General features: G+C 36.2%; 1 protein-coding gene across 8 annotated transcripts in view; it reads left to right on the forward strand.

The window, feature by feature from the left end:
- The window catches only part of LOC114669580 (extracellular calcium-sensing receptor-like), a 116,637-nt gene extending 104,368 nt beyond the window's left edge, over positions 1–12,269 (forward strand). For 5 of the 8 annotated variants that reach the window (XM_051923761.1, XM_051923762.1, XM_051923763.1 and 2 more), the window contains exon 7: positions 11,173–12,269. In XM_051923761.1, the coding sequence (XP_051779721.1) occupies positions 11,173–12,049 (877 nt within the window). In that variant the 3' untranslated portion in view covers positions 12,050–12,269. Of the gene's footprint in view, positions 1–3,061; positions 3,290–3,898; positions 4,023–11,135 lie in introns of all 8 variants that reach the window. The other 3 variants (XM_051923764.1, XM_051923768.1, XM_051923765.1) reach the window with 2 other exon arrangements.
- Positions 12,270–20,037: the final 7,768 nt, after the last annotated feature.

Raw genomic sequence — 20,037 nt, forward strand, 5'->3', positions numbered from 1 at the left:
TAATACCTATTATGCATGTAAACTCAACAGATGATTCTGAGGTAAAATATATGTTCCTGTTTTTACAGGTAAGTTATTTTTCTTCCTGTGCTTGCCTAAGTGACAAAATAAAATACCCAACTGTATTTCGAACAGTTCCAAGTGATTATTATCAAAGCAGAGCCCTGGCACAGCTTTTAAAGCATTTTGGGTGGAACTGGGTTGGGACGGTGAGAAGTGATAATGATTATGGAAATGATGGAATTGCTGGTTTTGCACAAGCTGCTCAGGAAGAAGGCATTTGTATAGAATATTCAGCTGTCATTTCAACTGTCATGACGCGAGAAAAGTATATCAAAGTCATACGTCTTATTAAAGAATCTTCTGCAAAAGTTGTTGTTGCCTATCTAAGTGCAGTTGCAATGAAATCATTTATTGAGGAGCTAATACTTGAAAATGCCACTGGTTTACAGTGGGTAGGGGACCCGGGCTGGGCATCAAGGAGACTTCCAGCAAAAGAGGAATATTACAGAATTATGGGTGGAACAATTGGCATGACACTGCCCAACGCTGTAATTCCTGGATTAAAGGAAAACTTAATAAATATTCACCCCTTCAGGAATCCTGAAGATTTTTATTTAAAAGAATTTTGGGAAATGGTCTTTAATTGTAGTCTCAATTCAAAGGATATTACAAAGAATAAATGCACAGGGGCTGAAAATCTGATAGACATAAAAACAGAATACAATGATGAAAGTGAATTTCGAATGGCCAGTTGTGTATACAAGGCATTGTATTCTGTAGCACATGCTCTCCATGATCTGTACAACTGCAAGGATGGCCAGGGTCCTTTTATAAATAAGACATGTGCAGACAAGACAAAAGTAGAGCCATGGCAGGTAGGAAAATTTATTGTGTTTTATAATATACTAATATAATTTATCAGTTTTATTCTTCTTCTTCTTATTATTATTATCTTAAGTTATGCAGTTCTATCATTGTTATGTCACAGTGTTTTGGTTCAATGAGATGCAGTGTCTTCACTGTTGAATTGGCTTACTCTTACAATTTAAAGACAATGTCATCAATTTGATAGTGAAATAAATGTACCAGTGTGAATAAATGTGCACATACGAGTTTCATCGTTCTTTGTACAAATAACAATAAATCTGAACTGAATTCATTACACTACACTGCATTTTTAATAAAAGCCATTGACTTTTGAATGAGATACATCATCTGCATGTCACAATGTTTGTAGTGTGTAGTGTATATAAACAATAAAAAATACTTTGTAAATGAAAAAGGCAGAGTTTGCAATACAGCTGATTGAAACAGCACAAACCAATTATGAAATTTTGTAATGCATTATGAGTCACTCTTTCTTTGGATATGGTAATAAAAGAACTTAGGACAAAGATTTTCAGTGAGTAAACTCACTAATACTTACTGATACCAATAGATCTGTAAATACACAGGAATATATGCCAACCTCATGGCACTGTGAGACAGGAATGACAGTTCTCTGCTACAACTCTTTTTATGGTAAAATATCTGCACTGAACTTACTAAACTTACTTGACTAAACTCTGGCAGTTTGGCATTGCTAAGTTAAACCTACTGTGTGTGTGAGTGTGGGTGTTTGTTTGTGATGGACTGGCACCCTGTCCAGAAATTGTTCCTGCCTTGCTGCCCTGTGATCCTTCTTTCGATAAATGGGTTATGAAGATGAATGGATGGATGTATCCTTATAATCTTTCTTGAGTTCTTGCCAATTGATTGCATGTTACATGCATGGTCAATAAACTCTTTCATCACATGCATTGTCAATCCAGAGCCAGTAGACCAGATTTTTGCAAAATAAATAAATACACTTTTGCATAGTGAAAGAACATAAGTGATCGTAATTGAAACTTTTTCAGTTATTACCATTTAGTCGTCTACAGAACAGAGACAGTAATTCATGTTTGGACATCAACATTCAATAATGTATTTAGCAGTGTTAAGCAATGAGCTTTCCAAGGTGAACCCACACCTCTTCACTAAACAATCACAATGCAGGAAGACGAGAGGCAAAGTGTTCAGCCCTTCTCCTTTTAAAATGGTTGAATATCAAAACAACTCCTCCTTGAAAGACATGGATATGAAATATGTGTTTAATCTCAATCAGAATAACATAACATAATAATAATAATAACATTTTTGGCTTGAAATATAACATAACATAACATAATAACATAACCTGTGGTGGGCTGGGGTTTGTTTCCTGCCTTGCACCCTGTGTTGGCTGGGATTGGCTCCAGCATAGCCCCGTGACACTGTAGTTAGGATATAGCGGGTTGGATAATGTATGGATGGATAATAACATAACATAATAGCATATCATTTTTGGCTTGAAATATGGACAAGATTTAGCGCTTAGTTTACAATGGGATTCAGGTACCTATTATCTCCATTATAAAATGCAAGAGTGGGCTAATTATTTTTAAACATTTTACAAAATTTGCTTCACATTAGAATGCAATATCATCTCAGAATATTAATATATAGTATACCATGATTGTGTAGAAAAACCTTCAACATCAAAAATACCAAAATTATCTTTTAAGTAGCTGTTTTCAGAGCTTAAATTTTTGTTCTTCTTCTAATAAACAGTGAGGTGTGAAACTGACAAGGGAAGCAAAAGCTAATTTTGTCACAGATGTGAATTCATTTTTAAATATTTATTTCAAAAATTTTTGGGAAAAAATAAAAAAGAATCACTGAAGTATTGAGAAATAATGTTCAGCTCCAGTGAACAAAACATTCTGACACTTACAGAAAAAGAAATTTCACATTATTAGTAATATTTTAAGTGGTGGAATTAGAACATTAAAAGGCCATAGAATTAAAAGTCTTTACCTAAAAGGTGTGATTAAGCAGCACATGGAAACAAACAGCTGCACACTGGAGCTCTGTAGAAATAACTTTGAGACACGGGTACCCCAGACAAATCAAATTAAAATCCCTGAGCTAAAGTGTAAGGCTAAAGTGCTGATCACTGTGCTACTGTGAAAATCCTAATATTAATATATTTCTGTAGGTTTTACACTATCTTAAAAACGTTAATTTCACAACAGTCTATGGAGACAATGTTTATTTTGATGGATATGGTGATCCAGTACCAAAGTATGAAGTGGTAAACTGGCAGTCCGATGAAAGGGGACTTATAAAATTTGTAGCAGTTGGTCTCTATGATCCATCATTACCATATGGAAAAAGAATTCAGATGAATAATGTGAGCATTGTCTGGGCAGGAGGTCACAGCCAGGTAAGATTAACTTGCTAGTAGCAGGATTTTAAAACTGAATGCTAATGGAGTGGAATGACAGATAATGTAGAATCAGCTCAAACATTATAGAAGAACCTGGGCAGAATACAGGTTCAGATTTGTGGCACATGCTAATTAATGTAAATAAATTAAAAGTATTAGTATTATTCAAAAATGTTAAATAGCATAATGTGCAGAATACAAGTCAAGGAAAGTAAGGCTTAAGTTTCATAACACACAGGTGAGGTCTCATCTAGAGTATTGCATATGGTTTTGGTCTCTATATTATAAAAAATATCTAGTGAAAAGCAACAAGACTGATTCCAAAACTTCGAAGTATGAGCTATCACAAAAAATTAGATGAGCTGAACATTACTCAGTTTAAACAAACTGAGATTAAGACGTAACATGATTGAACTGTTTAAAATGATGACAGGAGTTAGTATAGTTGATCTGCTTTCTCAACTGTTTTTTTTCTGTTTGTACCAGATTGTGATAGTTTGTTTAGCATATTTTGTTTCCAATAAGAAGAGTGTTTACTGTTTCTGAAGCTTAATTTAATTTTTTTGTTAACTTTATTCAAATGTTTCATTTCTGTCTTTCTATGAGGTACCTAAACATGTATGTACAGAAAGTTGTCTGCCTGGTACTCGTAAAGCAGTTAGAAAAGGACAACATGTTTGTTGCTTTGACTGCATCCCTTGTGCTGAAGGTGAAATAAGCAATCAGACCGGTAAGTAGCAAAATATGTGCATTTTTTAACTTTAAACAATTACATAACATTTTCAAAACTTCTTCACAAAATGCAGTGTTTTGGGATACTTGAGTCTATCCTAGTAAGACAAGAAATAGTCGGGGAAAGGGTGCCAACCAACATCAGGTCACAATACATACAAAGCCAATTTAAACTCGCAAATTACCCACGATAATTAAAAAAAAAAACATACACACACATATACACACAAAAGATGTTTCAAAATCCATACAGACAATAACTGGGGGGAAGGATTTGAATCCAACATACTGGATCTGTAAGGTAGGATTAGTAACTACTGTGTGGTTCCAGGTAGTGGGAAAAAGGTAGTGAGTTTGAGGTACAGTAAATTCATAAGAACAACAGATATTTCCCAGTGAATACTATAATGCTCATAATTAACAATAAATTTAGACATGAGTGTCAGTAGGCTTTGTGCAGTGGGAACCAAGTTACCTGAACTATTCTATAACATTTTAGTAATTATTTACCACTCTGATCTTTATGATTATAAAACAGGTCAATATGATAGCAATTGACAAGAGGAATTCATAATTAATTGCAGAATTACAGTATTTGAGGGTTCGTCTAGAGTGCCTCTTTCTTTTGCATGGTTTGGCTCAAAAACTATTCAGCTTATCATCATCTCATAACAGTCTTAAGTTTCTAGTTTGGTATTTTTCCATCCAGCCATTTTATTTCTAAACTGTGACACACACAGACACACACCCATCTTCGAGATATGGATGTTTTTGGAGTCAGGGAACACCAAAACGCTGAGATCCGTCGAAAACCATAGATTTAAATATTTGAAGAATCTAATGCTTTCACTCCACCTTCATGAGCAATAGGTTATGGTGAGGGAGGTTGCAAAGCAAAAATAATAGTTACATATACTTTTTGGTTAGCAGATTATCAATTTCATAATTAAAGGTGGTTACCATGTACAAGTATGTATGATGTAACTTCAAAACAGGAACCAGTTATGAACAGTATTCAGGTTCATCCCAAACGGCATTTACACACATAAACACATTCATTGATCCAAACAAATTTACAGTTAACAATGTGAATAAATGTGGAATCCCTACTTGGAAGTCTTACACTCTTATGGAGAACATGTAAACGTTTTATAGAACATAAGTAAACATGAACCTTGGGTCAGGTGCTCTTGGGTTCTTAATGTACTCAGTCCCATCTTACTGCCATGGTGGGCCTATCACAAAGGGCTAGGCAGGAACTTTCAAAACATCCATCCGTGCATTATCCAACCCACTATATCCTAACTACAGGGCCATGGGGGTTTGCTGGAGCCAATCCTAGCCAACACAGGGCGCAAGGCAGAAAACAAACCCCAGGCAGGGCGCCAGCCCACCACAGGGACAATTTAGCATCACCAATGCACCAAACCTGCATGTCTTTGGACTATGGGAGGAAACTGGAGTACCCGGAGGAAGCCCACACAGATACGGGGAGAACATGCAAATTCCACACAGGGAAGACCCAGGAAGCGAACCTGAGTTATGTAACTGTGAGGCAGCAGCGCTACCAATGCACCACCCTGCCACCAACTCTCAAAACATGAAGAATGAAATTAATATTTAATATGAACAGCAGCTTATCCAATTACAGCATATAAAAGATTGTGATTTAGAATTTTACCAATAAAATAATCAAAGAAATATCGATCTTACAGGATTGCCAGGACTCACACAATACAAAGCCAGTAGTCTATTTTGCTTCAATGCTTTTTTAACAATTTAAAAAAAAATCATTTACACTATTTTAGAGTTTAGTAATTTGTACATAGTTTGATACTATAACATTTAATTCTAAATTTTAAAAATTGATGCAAGCCTAACAAATAATACCAATTTTTAATTATTTCATTCTTAATTAAATTCAGGACAAAAGAGGCCAGAGCTAGTTATGCCAGCATAATGCGCACAAGACAAGAGCCAGTCCAGATAAAGCACCAGACTATTGACGATCCATATTTTAACTACTTATTAAATTTATTAAAATCTGATATCCAATGCCCTTTTTAGAAAAAGTGTTTGTCGTTGTTGATTTAGCAACTTATGGGACTAGCTTCAGCTGCAATAATGCTGCAAAGCTTTTCATAGAATTATTGATCATTATTTCATATTAGTATTGGAGGCATTTTGTCCCACCTCTCCATGGTGAACTGCTTCAATTCCAATAATGAATTGCTCAGTTCAAAACATTTTCATGGGAGTTACTTCTGAACATTATTTTGATTTTTCCAAAATTCTCAATTTCTTTTTCTAGCTGTACTTTGGAGAGTCCTACAGAATAAATTGGCTTAGAACTTATAAGCAGTTAAATTCATGGAGGCAATAACATTTTACATTGGAGAAATTATTTAAGTGGACAAATAAAATTGCATTTTATTCACATCAAATTACCCACTGCCCTGTTCACTGTAGTGAGCAGTAAAGACAATGAAAAGGTAAATATGAAATAATCATTTACAAGTTTCCAAAGCCAGTCTTCATATCCAGTGACAGGTGGTGAGGCTCATGGCTGATGAGGCACTGACTCCTTCAGATTCAGATTTACAAATATATGAACCCAAAAGAGTAGCTTATTAATTATTCAATTGGCAGCATGCACATTAACTACTGGTTATGTTTAATCTCATCAACATTCTTTACACACATATTTGGCTAAGAAAGAACGTTACATTTATAGGGCGAGAGAGAGCAGATAGAGCGCATTTGCTCTGCACCCTCCATGTGTTCTAAACTTGCCATTGCAATTCCACAATTCATACTCATTCAATACAAATGAAATTATTGAGTGGTGTACAAAAAAACAGATTTCAATTTTGACCTTAATTGAAATATTTAGCTGTTTTTAAAAGCTTTTAATTTTGATGCTTTAATCAATTTAAATAAAGATTGTTCAACAAAAGGATAACAAGAAAAACAAAAGAATATTTTATTTAAGGTCAAAATTTAGTTTTTAAATATTGGATTGTTTTTTTTTCTTAGTTTGATCTCATTTTTTTTATGAAATTGAAAACCGTTTATGGTCTTACCTTTATTTGTAAATGAAGTCCATGCGTCTATCCTTCTCCACGAAAGTCCTCCTTATTTTCCTTTAGTTTTAATAATCATGAGAACAAAAATAAAAATAAATGGACTGCTGCAGTGCACTTGACTTTGATATCCCTAACTTATTGGCGCCTACAGCCTCTGTGTAGAAGAACAACAGCAACAAGCACGGTATTGTCTGCCTCAACTTGTGCGTTTTCACTGCAGTTTTATGTCTGATCTGCAAGACTAAATATGTCACACACATTCATTAAAGATATTAGCCAGACTGTGGAAAGTCAGGGTGTATATTAAAACGTGTCTGCAAACATTATACAGAGAGACAGCAACAGGCACACGCCAATTGCATGCATCAACCCAGTGTGTGAGGGACAGTGTAGTCTGAGGTGAGGTGAGGCTCGAAGGTGCCGCACCTCGTGTTTATCCCCTGTATTTGAACAGGAAATGTGCCAATTCAGCGATTTTGACTATAAAAATGATCAAAATTATTGGAATCATACAGAAAACGAATTTATAGCACAGACCAGTGGACAGAGGCGGAGTGGTGGCTCTGAGGCTAGAGATCTGCAATGGCAATTGGAAGGATTCCGTTTCGAATCCTGTAACTGCCAATAGGGACTTTGCTCTGTTGGGCCCCTGAGCAAGGCCCTTAACCTGCAATTGCTGAGCGCTTTGAGTAGTGAGAAAAGCACTATATAAATACAAAGATTTATTTTTATTTATTTTTACATTTATTTTATGTTATCATTATTAGTTTTTTTACTTTTCATGGCACCTGCCTCCCCTGACCACACGTCCCTGTTCATATCACCAAAAAAATCCGTTCACAAATACATGTGGCAGAAATTAGGTTTCTTTGCTAGTCTAAAGGGCTGTCACTCCATGAAAGAGTGAGAATCTCAACAATTTGGGAAAGCCTAAAAGTAGAGTCGCTGCTTCTCTGGATCGTTTGGGTACTTTGTAGGGATGCTCCCTGGGCACATCTATATTCTTCATAGAAGCTTCTTTTGAGATGACTTCTGGGAAAGCTTTGTTAAAATCATATAGATTATTTCTTGTAAAGAAAAATCAACCAATTTTCTCAACTAATTTAATCCAAATGTCTACCCACACAAAGACAAAAACCAATTGGAAGAAAGTCTATTGTAGGGATAAACATAGAAGACTTGGGGCCTCATGCATAACGCTGTGCATGGAATTCGCACTATAACATGATGTAAGCACAAAAGCCGAAATGTGCTTATGCACAGAGAAATCCAGATGCAGGAATCTGTGCGTTCGCCAACTTCCGCGTTCTTCTGCTACATAAATCCCGCTCAGCATGGAAATAAACGCACGTGCACGCACTTGCTGTCCCGCCCCAACTCCTCCCAGAATTACGCCTCTTTGAATATGCAAATCAATATAAATAGTCCTTAAGCCCAGCGTTCTGTGAAAAGGCAATGGCAAAAGTACAAGGACAAATAGAAGAATTTCAGCGAATACCAAATGGAGGCAAAGAAAAACGTACTATTTGTTGGATTAAACAGTTATATAAGCAACAAAAGGAAGTTGATCGAGTGACATAGCGTGTCGGAGAAACTCGAAAGCTCAAGTTCACAAAGTCGCACAGTGCCCGAAATAAAAAAGTTGTCACATATCAAAGTCGTTGTGAAAAGGTGACTCGTAGCCCACCGTCTGAGTGTCATATGAAAACTTATTAGGGTACAGAGAAAAAAAAGGCACACAGTATGAAAAAAGCACAAAATGTCAACTTTAATCTTGAAATTTCCACTTTAATCACGTAGTTTATTTTGTCATTAAAGTAGAACATCATAAACTTCATCTTAAAATCGTTTAATTTACTAGTTTCTCAAATTCTATCGTAACTAAAGTAACATGTTAAATGCTTTGTTTTGTATTTGATCTTATATGTGCTCTACGTGCCCAAATCACTATGTGCTCTTCCTCCGACAGGACACAGAATCCATTACGTTCGTAATATTACAGCTCTCTGAATAATTAAAATACTGAGAAGTATACGTGATATCATTTTCATGATGATATGAGTTAAAGCATGTTATTAAACATGGGAACACGGTGGCGCAGTGATTGTTCATGTCTTACAACAAGATGCTTGCTGCGCCATGTGCGACCTTCAATGAAATGCTTTATTACAGAAGTACTGTATTTTTCAAACATACTAATCCCCAATTCCTGTCCTTACTTTTCTTTCTCCAAATACCCAATCACTGTAATAGACGTTAAGCCATCTGTAAGCTTAGAACGCCGATTCTTCAAAACTTTTAAGGAACATCGAAATATCTTTGTAATGTTTAATTATTCTATCATCTATCCTTCCAGTGTCACGCCAGCCACAGCAAGAAAACAGCGCGAGGCAGGACCAAACCATGAATGAAGCTCAAGCTCGCTAGCTCTGCGGCACCGTGTAGTTAAAGTTAAAGTTTTATCTGTATAATATAATCAACATATTTTGCTGCATTTCATCTTAAAAATGATATTGTCATCATATGTAAATATGAGCTATATAAAGTGGCTCAGGTTGTGCAATATTATAACTGTATCATAAGTACAATTACTTCACTGTAACTTGCAAGTACAAACAGTTTTACAAGGAGCACTTGATGGACTGATTGAGTGCGTGTATAGTTCTTGGGATGAAACTGTTTGTGAACCGTGAGGTCCGAACAGGAAAGGCTGTAAAGCGTTGGTCGGATGAGAGCAGTTCAAATAGCGAATGGCTGCAGCAGCGAGTGGTTGATGCTGTATACCGATAATTCTCTTTCCGATCGCTGTAGATCTGTGATTCACACTCAGATACAGTGATATAAATACTCTGAGTGGTGCAGTGTGAGTAATATGGAAAAAGATGATCCGCTGTGGCAACACCTAACAGGAACAGCTGACAGAAGAAGAAGAAGGTGCAGTGAGAGTAACAACGCTAAAGTAGTTATGGTATTTAGAATAGTTTGACCATTCTGTGGACCATTATATTGTTACAGGTTAACTACAATCAGATGCATTAAATTTATGAACGATATGCGGTTAATTTCAGTGTATTTGATAAAGCCGCCGTCGTGGATGTGGATCTAAGAAAGGGTAACCACACAGGAACATTAGCACTGTTTGACGCTGGGTGCCGCCAGTCTGCAAAACCGAGCGGAGAACTTGCGTATGAGAGGGTATGAGGTACCGTGGAAAAGTGTGTGGCTTTACGTCAAGTGTAGGTTTTAAACATCACGATTTGAATGTGGAAATGTTCTTACGCAACATTTTTGTGAGTACGCACCGTTTATACATGAGGCCCCTGGAGAAACACAACATAAAGATTAGAAAAACCTACAAATACCACACAATAAAGCGATTACAACTTTTTTGGAGCTGTGAGACAACAGCGCAGTAGCATAGTAGGTTTGTTAAATATACATTGATTGAAGTATGGTGGGGTTATATTGTCAGCTAGAAATAACGTTTCCAGGGTAAGCAATTTTAGGCCCTGATCCTTTTGTCTGCTAGTCTGCCTTTACTTTGTTCTGGTTTCTTAATTGCTATGAACGGTCATGTAGCACTGGCTTTAAAACACACTGTAATAAAAGATGAAAAAAAAAAAAGTTACCCCCTCAGGCACAAAATGTTAGGTTCCAAAGTATAGCAGCCTATGGGATATGTGTACAAAATTATGCTGAGATTGGACCAAGGGTGTGGAATTCTATAAAGAACACACACACACAGAACACCAAGCTTTATATATTAAATTTCTCAGCTCTAACACAGAGAGTCACTACTAAATACAGTAGTATAACAATCACATTTAAACTGTAACACCTTATCTGTGAATTCATATTCTTTAAATCAATATTTTAGTCTCTTTTTCTAAATAATTTAATGTATCTTCATGTTTGCCATTAATATCACATTTTGCATTTTGCAAAAATCATCTTGGTTAACTTGTGTAAATGTCCTATGCCAAATGAAATACTTATGAAGGTGCAATTTTTCTGTTGTTTTGCAGATTCACTTCACTGTATGAGCTGCCCTCTTGACTACAGGTCCAGTCAAGACAAAAATCAATGCATCTTGAAAGATACTGAATTCCTGTCCTTTGAGGAGATCATGGGCTCATTACTTGTCCTGTTTTCTTTATTAGGAACTATAACAACCATTTGTGTTTCAGTCATTTTCATCCTTTACCGGGATACTCCAGTTGTGAGAGCCAACAATTCAGAACTCAGCTTTCTTCTGCTGTTCTCCTTAATCCTTTGTTTCCTTTGCTCACTTACCTTTATTGGTCAGCCATCAAACTGGTCATGTATGCTGCGACACACGGTTTTTGGGGTCACCTTTGCACTCTGCATCTCTTGTATTCTGGCAAAAACAGTTGTGGTGTTAATGGCTTTCAGAGCCACACTACCCGACAGTAATGTCATGAAGTGGTTTGGGCCCTTTCAACAGAGAATGAGCGTTGCTTCTTTCACATTAACTCAGGTCATAATTTGCATGTTTTGGTTAGTGTTATCACCCCCTTTTCCTCATAAAAATTTTACGTCATACAAAGAAAAAATTATCTTAGAATGTGAGGTAGGGTCCATAGTAGCATTTTGTACTGTGCTCGGTTACATTGGATTTCTGTCATCAGTGTGCTTTGGCCTTGCTTTTCTTGCTCGTAAGCTTCCTGATAACTTCAATGAAGCTCAGCTTATTACTTTTAGCATGCTGATATTCTGCTCGGTGTGGATCACTTTCATCCCAGCTTATATTAGTTCACCTGGCAAATACACAGTAGCAGTTGAAATATTTGCAATACTGGCTTCTAGTTTTGGATTACTCTTTTGTATATTTTTCCCCAAATGTTATGTCATATTATTAAAGCCTGAAGAAAACACCAGAAAGCATCTAATGGGGAAAATGCCCTCAAAGTCACTTTAAGAAAAAATACAATTTCTTCAGCTGCCCATGTTTGTATAAAAGAAAAGAAAAACTTTCACTTCTAATTTCTTTCTTTCTGTATTTTTTTCTTTTATAAATGACAGTTTTATATAGGATGTTGTAAAGTGTGGATAAGCTTTGATTCTGGAATTTGGTAAATACTTTGTGCACTTTTTAAATGTCTTCAAAGAATAAATCTTAGTAGTGTAAAAAAGTAAAAGATCTCAGTATTTTGTTTTTTTACTTTTATTATGCAGCTTTTTACAATAACAATAATATAAGTGGTGTAAATAATGTTCTAGGGAAATGCAGTCAGACCAACTAAATGATGACTCACTCATGTGATAATTCAAATACCTGAGCTGTTTTTTTTATAATGTGTGTTGATGGGACAAACATTTTAAACCTTAAAAGTGATGAATATGATGTACAGACTATTTTAGATCTCTTTTAAGAAGGCCAATTCTGTTTATTTGAACTGAAGACCTTTTTTGGTTTTTCATCGGTTTTAATCAGCTAACTGTTGTTACTTCTTGGGAAACTGCCCAACAGTCAGATAAGATTCAGTCCATCACACTTGCGGTGCTGGAAGCCATTAACTGACCAGAAAGGTGTGACATTTAGTTTTCATATGGGGTAGGTGTACATACATGAAACATAACATGTTTTTGCCAACATAAAAAGGCAAGTTGAAGCAGTGTCTGGTTTTCCTAATGTAATCTGAGCACATTATTGCATGCATTATAATAAAGACACCGAGCAAGAGTGAAGCAGCTTTTGTTAAGTAATACATTCCATTAAGGCCCAAATCATCTGTGATGACAAGATAGACTTACAAACATCATGGGTCAGTGACCTGGGTCAACCCATAATTCGTTTATTAAGAGGCAAAGTAGATTTGGCAGATATTATGGCACTGTACTTGCTGGCTTTCTTATTGGTAAGTTATCTGCTTTAATCCTCAATATTTCACATGGCTTGCTTTATTCATCATAACAGGAATCATAACATTATATGTGCCAGGTGCTAGTGGTTACTTGCTCAGACCCTGGCACCTTACATCTTTCCCAAACCCCTGGAGGTGAGGCACTACAATGCCACTCATGCTCTTGTGCACTCAGGAGGGAGGCTGCTGAACAAACCAGCGAAGTCCTGCAGCATCATGATTGTATATGAATAAACTTGATTATCATGGTTCATATTGATTGTTTCAGGGTGGCAACTGGGGGAGATTTTGAGGCTTGTTCACACATATGCATTTGTAAAGTGCCTGGGATTTTAAAAAAGTAAAAAAGTAAAAAAGTAAATGGGGGGGGGGGGTTATGGGGTACACTTTTTCCTGTTTTTAGCCATACACATATTTTCGCACTTGAATTCACACAAAGTTGACCCCACATGCACCTTCGTGTTTTTTTCATTATTAATTTTAGAAAGGCTTTTTTCACAAATATGTAATGCTTTAATTTAATTGCACTATACTATGCTGCACATTACTTTTAGTAGTGAGGGATTTTTGAGAGAAAAATGGTCATTGCTACAGCAGAAGGAGTATTCCTGTTTATATCAACTGTGCTGGCTTCAATAATAGAAGAATATGCAGTGATTAAATTTATAACACAGATTTTACAAATCATCATAATCTCCCAAGTGGTTTACTGATTATAATGGCTCTTTCAATGCTTGGATAGACACTGCCTTTTGCTACTGTCCTGTTCACTAACATTCATTTGTCATCCATCAGAGTGGTCATATATACTGAGGCATCTGATTTTTTGCACTCTGCATCTTTTGTGTTCTGGCAAAACACAAAACATATGTTGTGATGCCAACATATTTCAAGAGCTATGTTACCAGGTAGTAATGTCATACAGTGGTTTGGCCCATGTCAGCAGAGCACAACTATTGCTTCTTTTACAATAATCCAGGTTATAATTTCCACATTTTATTTTCCTCCTCCCCCCATTTCCTCAACAGAGAAAGAGCATTTCATTTTTCACATTAACTTGAATTGCGATGGTTTAGTTATTATTTTCACATCCAGTTCCTTCAAATTTTGGATTACTATTTTGAATATTTGCTTCCAAATATTATGTCATTTTATTACTGCATGAACAAAACATGCAAAAGAGTACTATCGGAAAAAACAGTGACAATTCTATACATTTCCCAAGAAAAAAAATATTGCAAATCAATTTCTGTCTATTTTGTAAATATAAAGATATATATAAGATATATATCAATAGATAAATGGTGCAGATAGAAAGACTGATCTTGAATTTAAGAGAATATTATTCATTTGAAATAATTGTTAAATGCCCTGTCATCTATTTTAAAAACCAAGCAAAACTCAGGAAGAAAACAAAAAAATAAATAAAAGTATGTACAACCCCAATTCCAATGAAGTTGGGACGTTGTGTAAAACGTAAATAAAAACAGAATACAATGATTTGCAAATCCTTTTCAACCTATATTCAGTTGAATACACTACAAAGGCAAGATATCGAATGTTCAAACTGATAAACTTTATTGTTGTTTTGCAAATCATTTTAAATTTGATGCCTGCAACACGTTCCAAAAAAGCTGGGACAGGGGCATGTTTACCACTGTATTATATCACCTTTCCTTTTAACAACACTCAATAAGCGTTTGGGAACTGAGGACACTAATTGTTGAAGCTGTGTAGGTGGAATTCTTTCCCATTCTTGCTTGATGTACAACTTCAGTTGCTCAACAGTCCGGGGTCTCCGTTGTCGTATTTTGCGCTTCATAATGCGCCACACATTTTCAATGAGAGACAGGTCTGGACTGCAGACAGGCCAGTCTAGTACCCGCACTCTTTTACTACGAAGCCACGCTGTTGTAACACATGCAGAATTGTCCTGCTGAAATAAGCAGGGATGTCCCTGAAAAAGACATCGCTTGGATGGCAGCATATTTGCTCCAAAACCTGTATGTACCTTTCAGCATTAATGGTGCCTTCACAGATGTGCAAGTTACCCATGCCATGGGCACTAACACACCCCCATACCATCACAGATGCTGGCTTTTGAACTTTGCACTGATAACAATCCTGATGGTCCTTTTCCTCTTTGGCCCGGAGGACACGACGTCCATGATGAGTCGACAAGTTCACAATTTGAAATGTGGACTCGTCAGACCCATCTGCGCTCAGGCCCAGAGAAGCCGGCAGCGTATCTGGGTGTTGTTGATATATGGCTTTCGCTTTGCATGGAGTTTTAACTTGCACTTGTAGATGTAGCGACAAACTGTGTTAATTGACAATGGTTTTCTGAAGTATTCCTGAGCCCATGTGGTAATATCCTTTACAGAATGATGTCGGTTTTTAATGCAGTGCCGCCTGAGGGATCAAAGGTCATGGGCATCCAGTGTTGGTATTCGGCCGTGCCGCTTACATGCAGAGATTTCTCCAGATTCTCTGAATCTTTTGATGATATTATGAATAGTAGATGATGAAATCCCTAGATTCCTTGCAATTGTACGTTGAGAAACGTTGTTCTTAAACTGCTGGACTATTTGCCCACGCAGTTGTTCACAAAGTGGTGAACCTCGTCCCATCCTTGTTTGTGAACGACTGAGCCTTTGGGGGATGCTCCTTTTATACCCAATCATGACAAACACCTGTTTCTAATTAACCTGTTCACCTGTGGAATGTTCAAAACAGGTGTTTTTTGAACATTCCTCAACTTTCCCAGTCTTTTGCTGCCCCTGTCCCAGCTTTTTTGGAACGTGTTGCAGGCATGAAATTCAAAATGAGTGAAGATTTGCAAAACAACAATAAAGTTTATCAGTTTGAACATTCAATATCTTGTCATTTTAGTGTATTCAATTGAATATAGGTTGAAAAGGATTTGCAAATCATTGTATTCTGTTTTTATTTACGTGTTACACAACGTCCCAACTTCATTGGAATTGGGGTTGTATTTAAAATGGGAACAACACTCACAGACATGACCAGTTAAACACAAATGTTAAAGAAACAAAAGCAGAAGAATATAGAAATGTTGTTCACTGTAATGTTACTTTGTCATTTTCATAAAGTATGTTTATAACCCCTAACACTGAATCAGGTGTTTAAGTGGACACATTTTTTAGGCGTGTATTGTTTTGTGTAATGCACCAATTTCAATGGAGAGATCACTGAGGACAATCATAATTTTGTAATCATAACTTTTCAAATCTTTTATATTTGGCTGTTCATTACTTCTTATCTGATGTTAAAATTGCATTTCATAATATTATATGTTTAGTACAAATTTGTAACATTAAAACCGAGGGAACCCAAGGATTTAAATGTAACAGGGTAGCTGTGTCATCTTGAATTGCTACAGAGTAACCTCCGATATACCTGCCCAGAAATGCAGAGATTGGCAGTTTAATGAAACCCAATAAGTTGGAGTTCAAGCTTTTGTTCAATGGCTGCGACTGGATGAGAGCATAACTGGGTTAGATGTCAAAATTTCATCTTGCAATTATCCAAATATTAGATTATGATACAATATGTATTATAAAAAGCTTGTGCTCTATTCTGAACTTTGAACAGCAATGAGCTTTTATTTACGAATACTGTCCAGCCTCTGACTAGGTATTTCACATACTTTGCTGACTGCTGGATTAATTCAGTTATTAGAAATAGCTGGGCGCATAATGAATGACTTATATCAACTCTTTTTTTACAGTATTTTATATGTAGTTGTAAAATGAGTTACAGAGAGACAATTATGCTTCAGATACTATTCTACTGATGTGTACCTCTCATCTTTACTACTTTCTATATACTTTCCAAAGACTTCATGGCCTCTTCATGCACTTGAAATAAACAACATTTACAATAATAACAGTAACACTCATTTTAATCTAATGTATCTTAAAGAGTGTGATTTTTAAATTAACTTTACATGAAAATGTACTTTTTCTTTGTACTTTGTCCCTTCAAATCAAGTGGAATGTGCAGCTGCATGTCATTAATTAAGAGAGGTTGAGACGTTTTTGCTGGCCCACCATTCTTAACTGACAATCAGATGGACAGCTGAGTAAACCAAAGAGCTGCATGAGGTCAAAACAAAAGTAGCTGTTAAATTAGTTAAACTTGAGATTGATCTTATTTCTCTGTTCACTGAGACAGCACTTACACCTGAGGATCATCATCTCTTAGTACCATACTACGTAGTCTGGTCTTGATCCGCTGCTTATAATGTACCATCTCAGGTACACTGCAACTGACCCATAGGCTACAACAGTGTTTCCCAAACTCGGTCCTGGGGACCCCTTGTGGCTGCAGGTTTTTGTTCCAACCAGATTCATAATCAGTGACAACATCTGATAACATTCAGAAAAGCATAGCAGCATGATTTTTACATTTAGAAGACATTTATAAATATTTCTGCTTTTGCTATAGATTTAAATGATTAACTCTCTTTTGTTGATTTCATTATACTTTGCCCTTTCTCTGTTCAGTTTTTCCCCCTTCGTTGTATCCTAATAATGACAATTTAAAACAAGCAGATCAGACACCCAGGCAAACAACACTGAATAATCAAAGGCTGCAACTACTTTAGAGTCAGACCCACTAATTAGTAAATAATGGATTAATTAAACAATTAGAACACCCTGAAAAGTAGAATGAAAATCAAGATGAAAATACTGTTAAAAAGAAAACAAATACATTATTCCTATATAACTGCTTGGTACATTTTAATATTTTTTCTTTAGCAAACTTAGTTTTCTAATTTCTATATTGTTCCCTAAACAGAGAACTTGGAAAATATCAGTTTGCCTAATTAGCCCAGGAGTTCAATTAAAAACAGAAGCTGGTTGGATCCAAAACTTGCAGCCACAGGGGGTCCCCAGGACCGAGGTTGGGAAAGACTGGGCTACAACATAGGTAATAACACAACAATAACAACAAAAACAGGATTAATAATAACAACAACAACAATAATAATAGTCATCATCTTCAAACTGGCATAGCATAGGAGACACAGACGCGGCAAAATAAAATTAAACTATCAACACTGCAACTCTATGGATTGGCTGCATTGCTAAAGGATGATTATATTCAAAATATAATGTATCTCTCAAATGGACTTAAAAGATAGCAAATTAACCCATATTTGATACAGATTTAATCATTTTAGAGAAAAGTGGGAAGCAAAACATTTGCTACATGTTTTCTGCAATATCACTCCTCAAGTGTGTGTATTTTTCCACGAGAGTCTTGCAGAAAGATATAACAGTGATGATTCCACTAAATGCATCTTTGAGCACTGGCCATCATGAGCTGGCCAATTCGTAGACATCCTGCACCATAAGGAATTTAAACCAATGATGTCAGCAGTCAGCATGTAGCTGGGATTCCTGGTTGTATCTGTCTCTGACTACTCAAAACGGTACATGCGGGAAGGACACAGGATTAAACTTGCAACCTCCTGATTATGAAACAGCAGTTATTACCTCTGCACCAGCCAAAGAAACATCTATTTTGTGTCGATTGATTTTTGGGCTTTGGTTTTTACACATTGACAACAGCATGTAAATTGTATCATTTCTTTTTCTTCAGTTGTATTCTTGAATAAAATCACACTTGTTTTCTTATATCTTTTGTGAAAGTGTTTATTTAATATTTGGACTTCAGTCTTCACACGTTATACACTTCACATCAGTATTTTGTCATTATTAGTATAACATGAGAAAAGTTTCTGTTTTAGTTATGTGTTCAACAACTCTTGCCTCGCATTTCTTGTCTTTTATGGATGTGGTGAGAAAGGACATGCAAGTGATGGGTGTGGCAGAGCAAGATGTAGAGGACAGGAAGATACAGAACAAGATGATCCGCTGTGGCGAACCCTAATGGGGGGAGCCGAAAGAAGAGGAAGATACTTTTACACTTATCGTTGTAGACATGGAACATGAAATGTATGTATTCCAAATAACGATATATTATTTACTCTATATAATTCCAAATATCTAACTGTCATAAAAGAGACTTCATCTCTGAGAATTTTGCATCTGAATTCAGCTGCCTCAGTGGTGGATGAGTGAGCAGGCTACTTGCTGCTTGTGCTGATTGATACATTTGCAAATCAAAGACGCTAATGAGGAGGTGCGAGGGAATTTAAGGTGGCCTGGCATTATGAATATTTTCATAGGCTTCAGTGATTCTAGTGCTAGAGGTTTATTTTCTCAAAGAATGCTGCCAACAAATGTTTACACCACATTGCTTTTCACTTTGCCATTGTGAACTGACCATATCTTAATTGTAATGCAAGAGCAGTATAATGTCATTTTTTTATATTAATTTGATTATTGCTCTTTTTACTACATGTTTAACCTAATTTATGTGCTCGTGGTCTAATTATTATTACCGTATTATTATTTTACTGAATCAGGAAACTTGTGCAAGTGCCCTGCACCTGTATTTACTTTATAAAAATAAATTTCATTGATTTGAAAAAGAAAACAAAAAATCTGGTGGGGAAGAAACAAGAGCTTTAAAAAGAAAAAAGAAAACACAAAGACACCACCTTCTTGCCTTACAATGAAAATAATACTCATGTCTGCACAGAAGATGATCTGTACTTTCAGGCTTGCCTGTTCTAATATCCATCCATCCATTCATTATCCAACCAACTAAATCCTAACTACAGGGTCACGGGGGTCTGCTGGAGCCAATCCTAGCCAACACAGAGCGCAAGGCAGGAAACAAACCCTGGGCAGGGCACCAGCCCACCGCAGTGTTCTAATATTCTTGAATTTGAAACTTAAACCTTATTGCCCGGCAAAGTCTTTTGGCATTTGTCTCAGACTTTATATACCAAGACAATATATATCACATCATTATACAGTATACAATTGCAACAAACCATAGTGTACATAAACACAGTAATGTAGCAAGTATCTCCATTTAGAAAGGCATTGTTTGATTGTGATTATTGTAAAACCCACTGGTTTGAAAAGTAACAGGAAAGTGC

Source organism: Erpetoichthys calabaricus, chromosome 2 (genome assembly GCF_900747795.2).
Source record: "Erpetoichthys calabaricus chromosome 2, fErpCal1.3, whole genome shotgun sequence".
Taxonomy (NCBI): domain Eukaryota; kingdom Metazoa; phylum Chordata; class Cladistia; order Polypteriformes; family Polypteridae; genus Erpetoichthys; species Erpetoichthys calabaricus.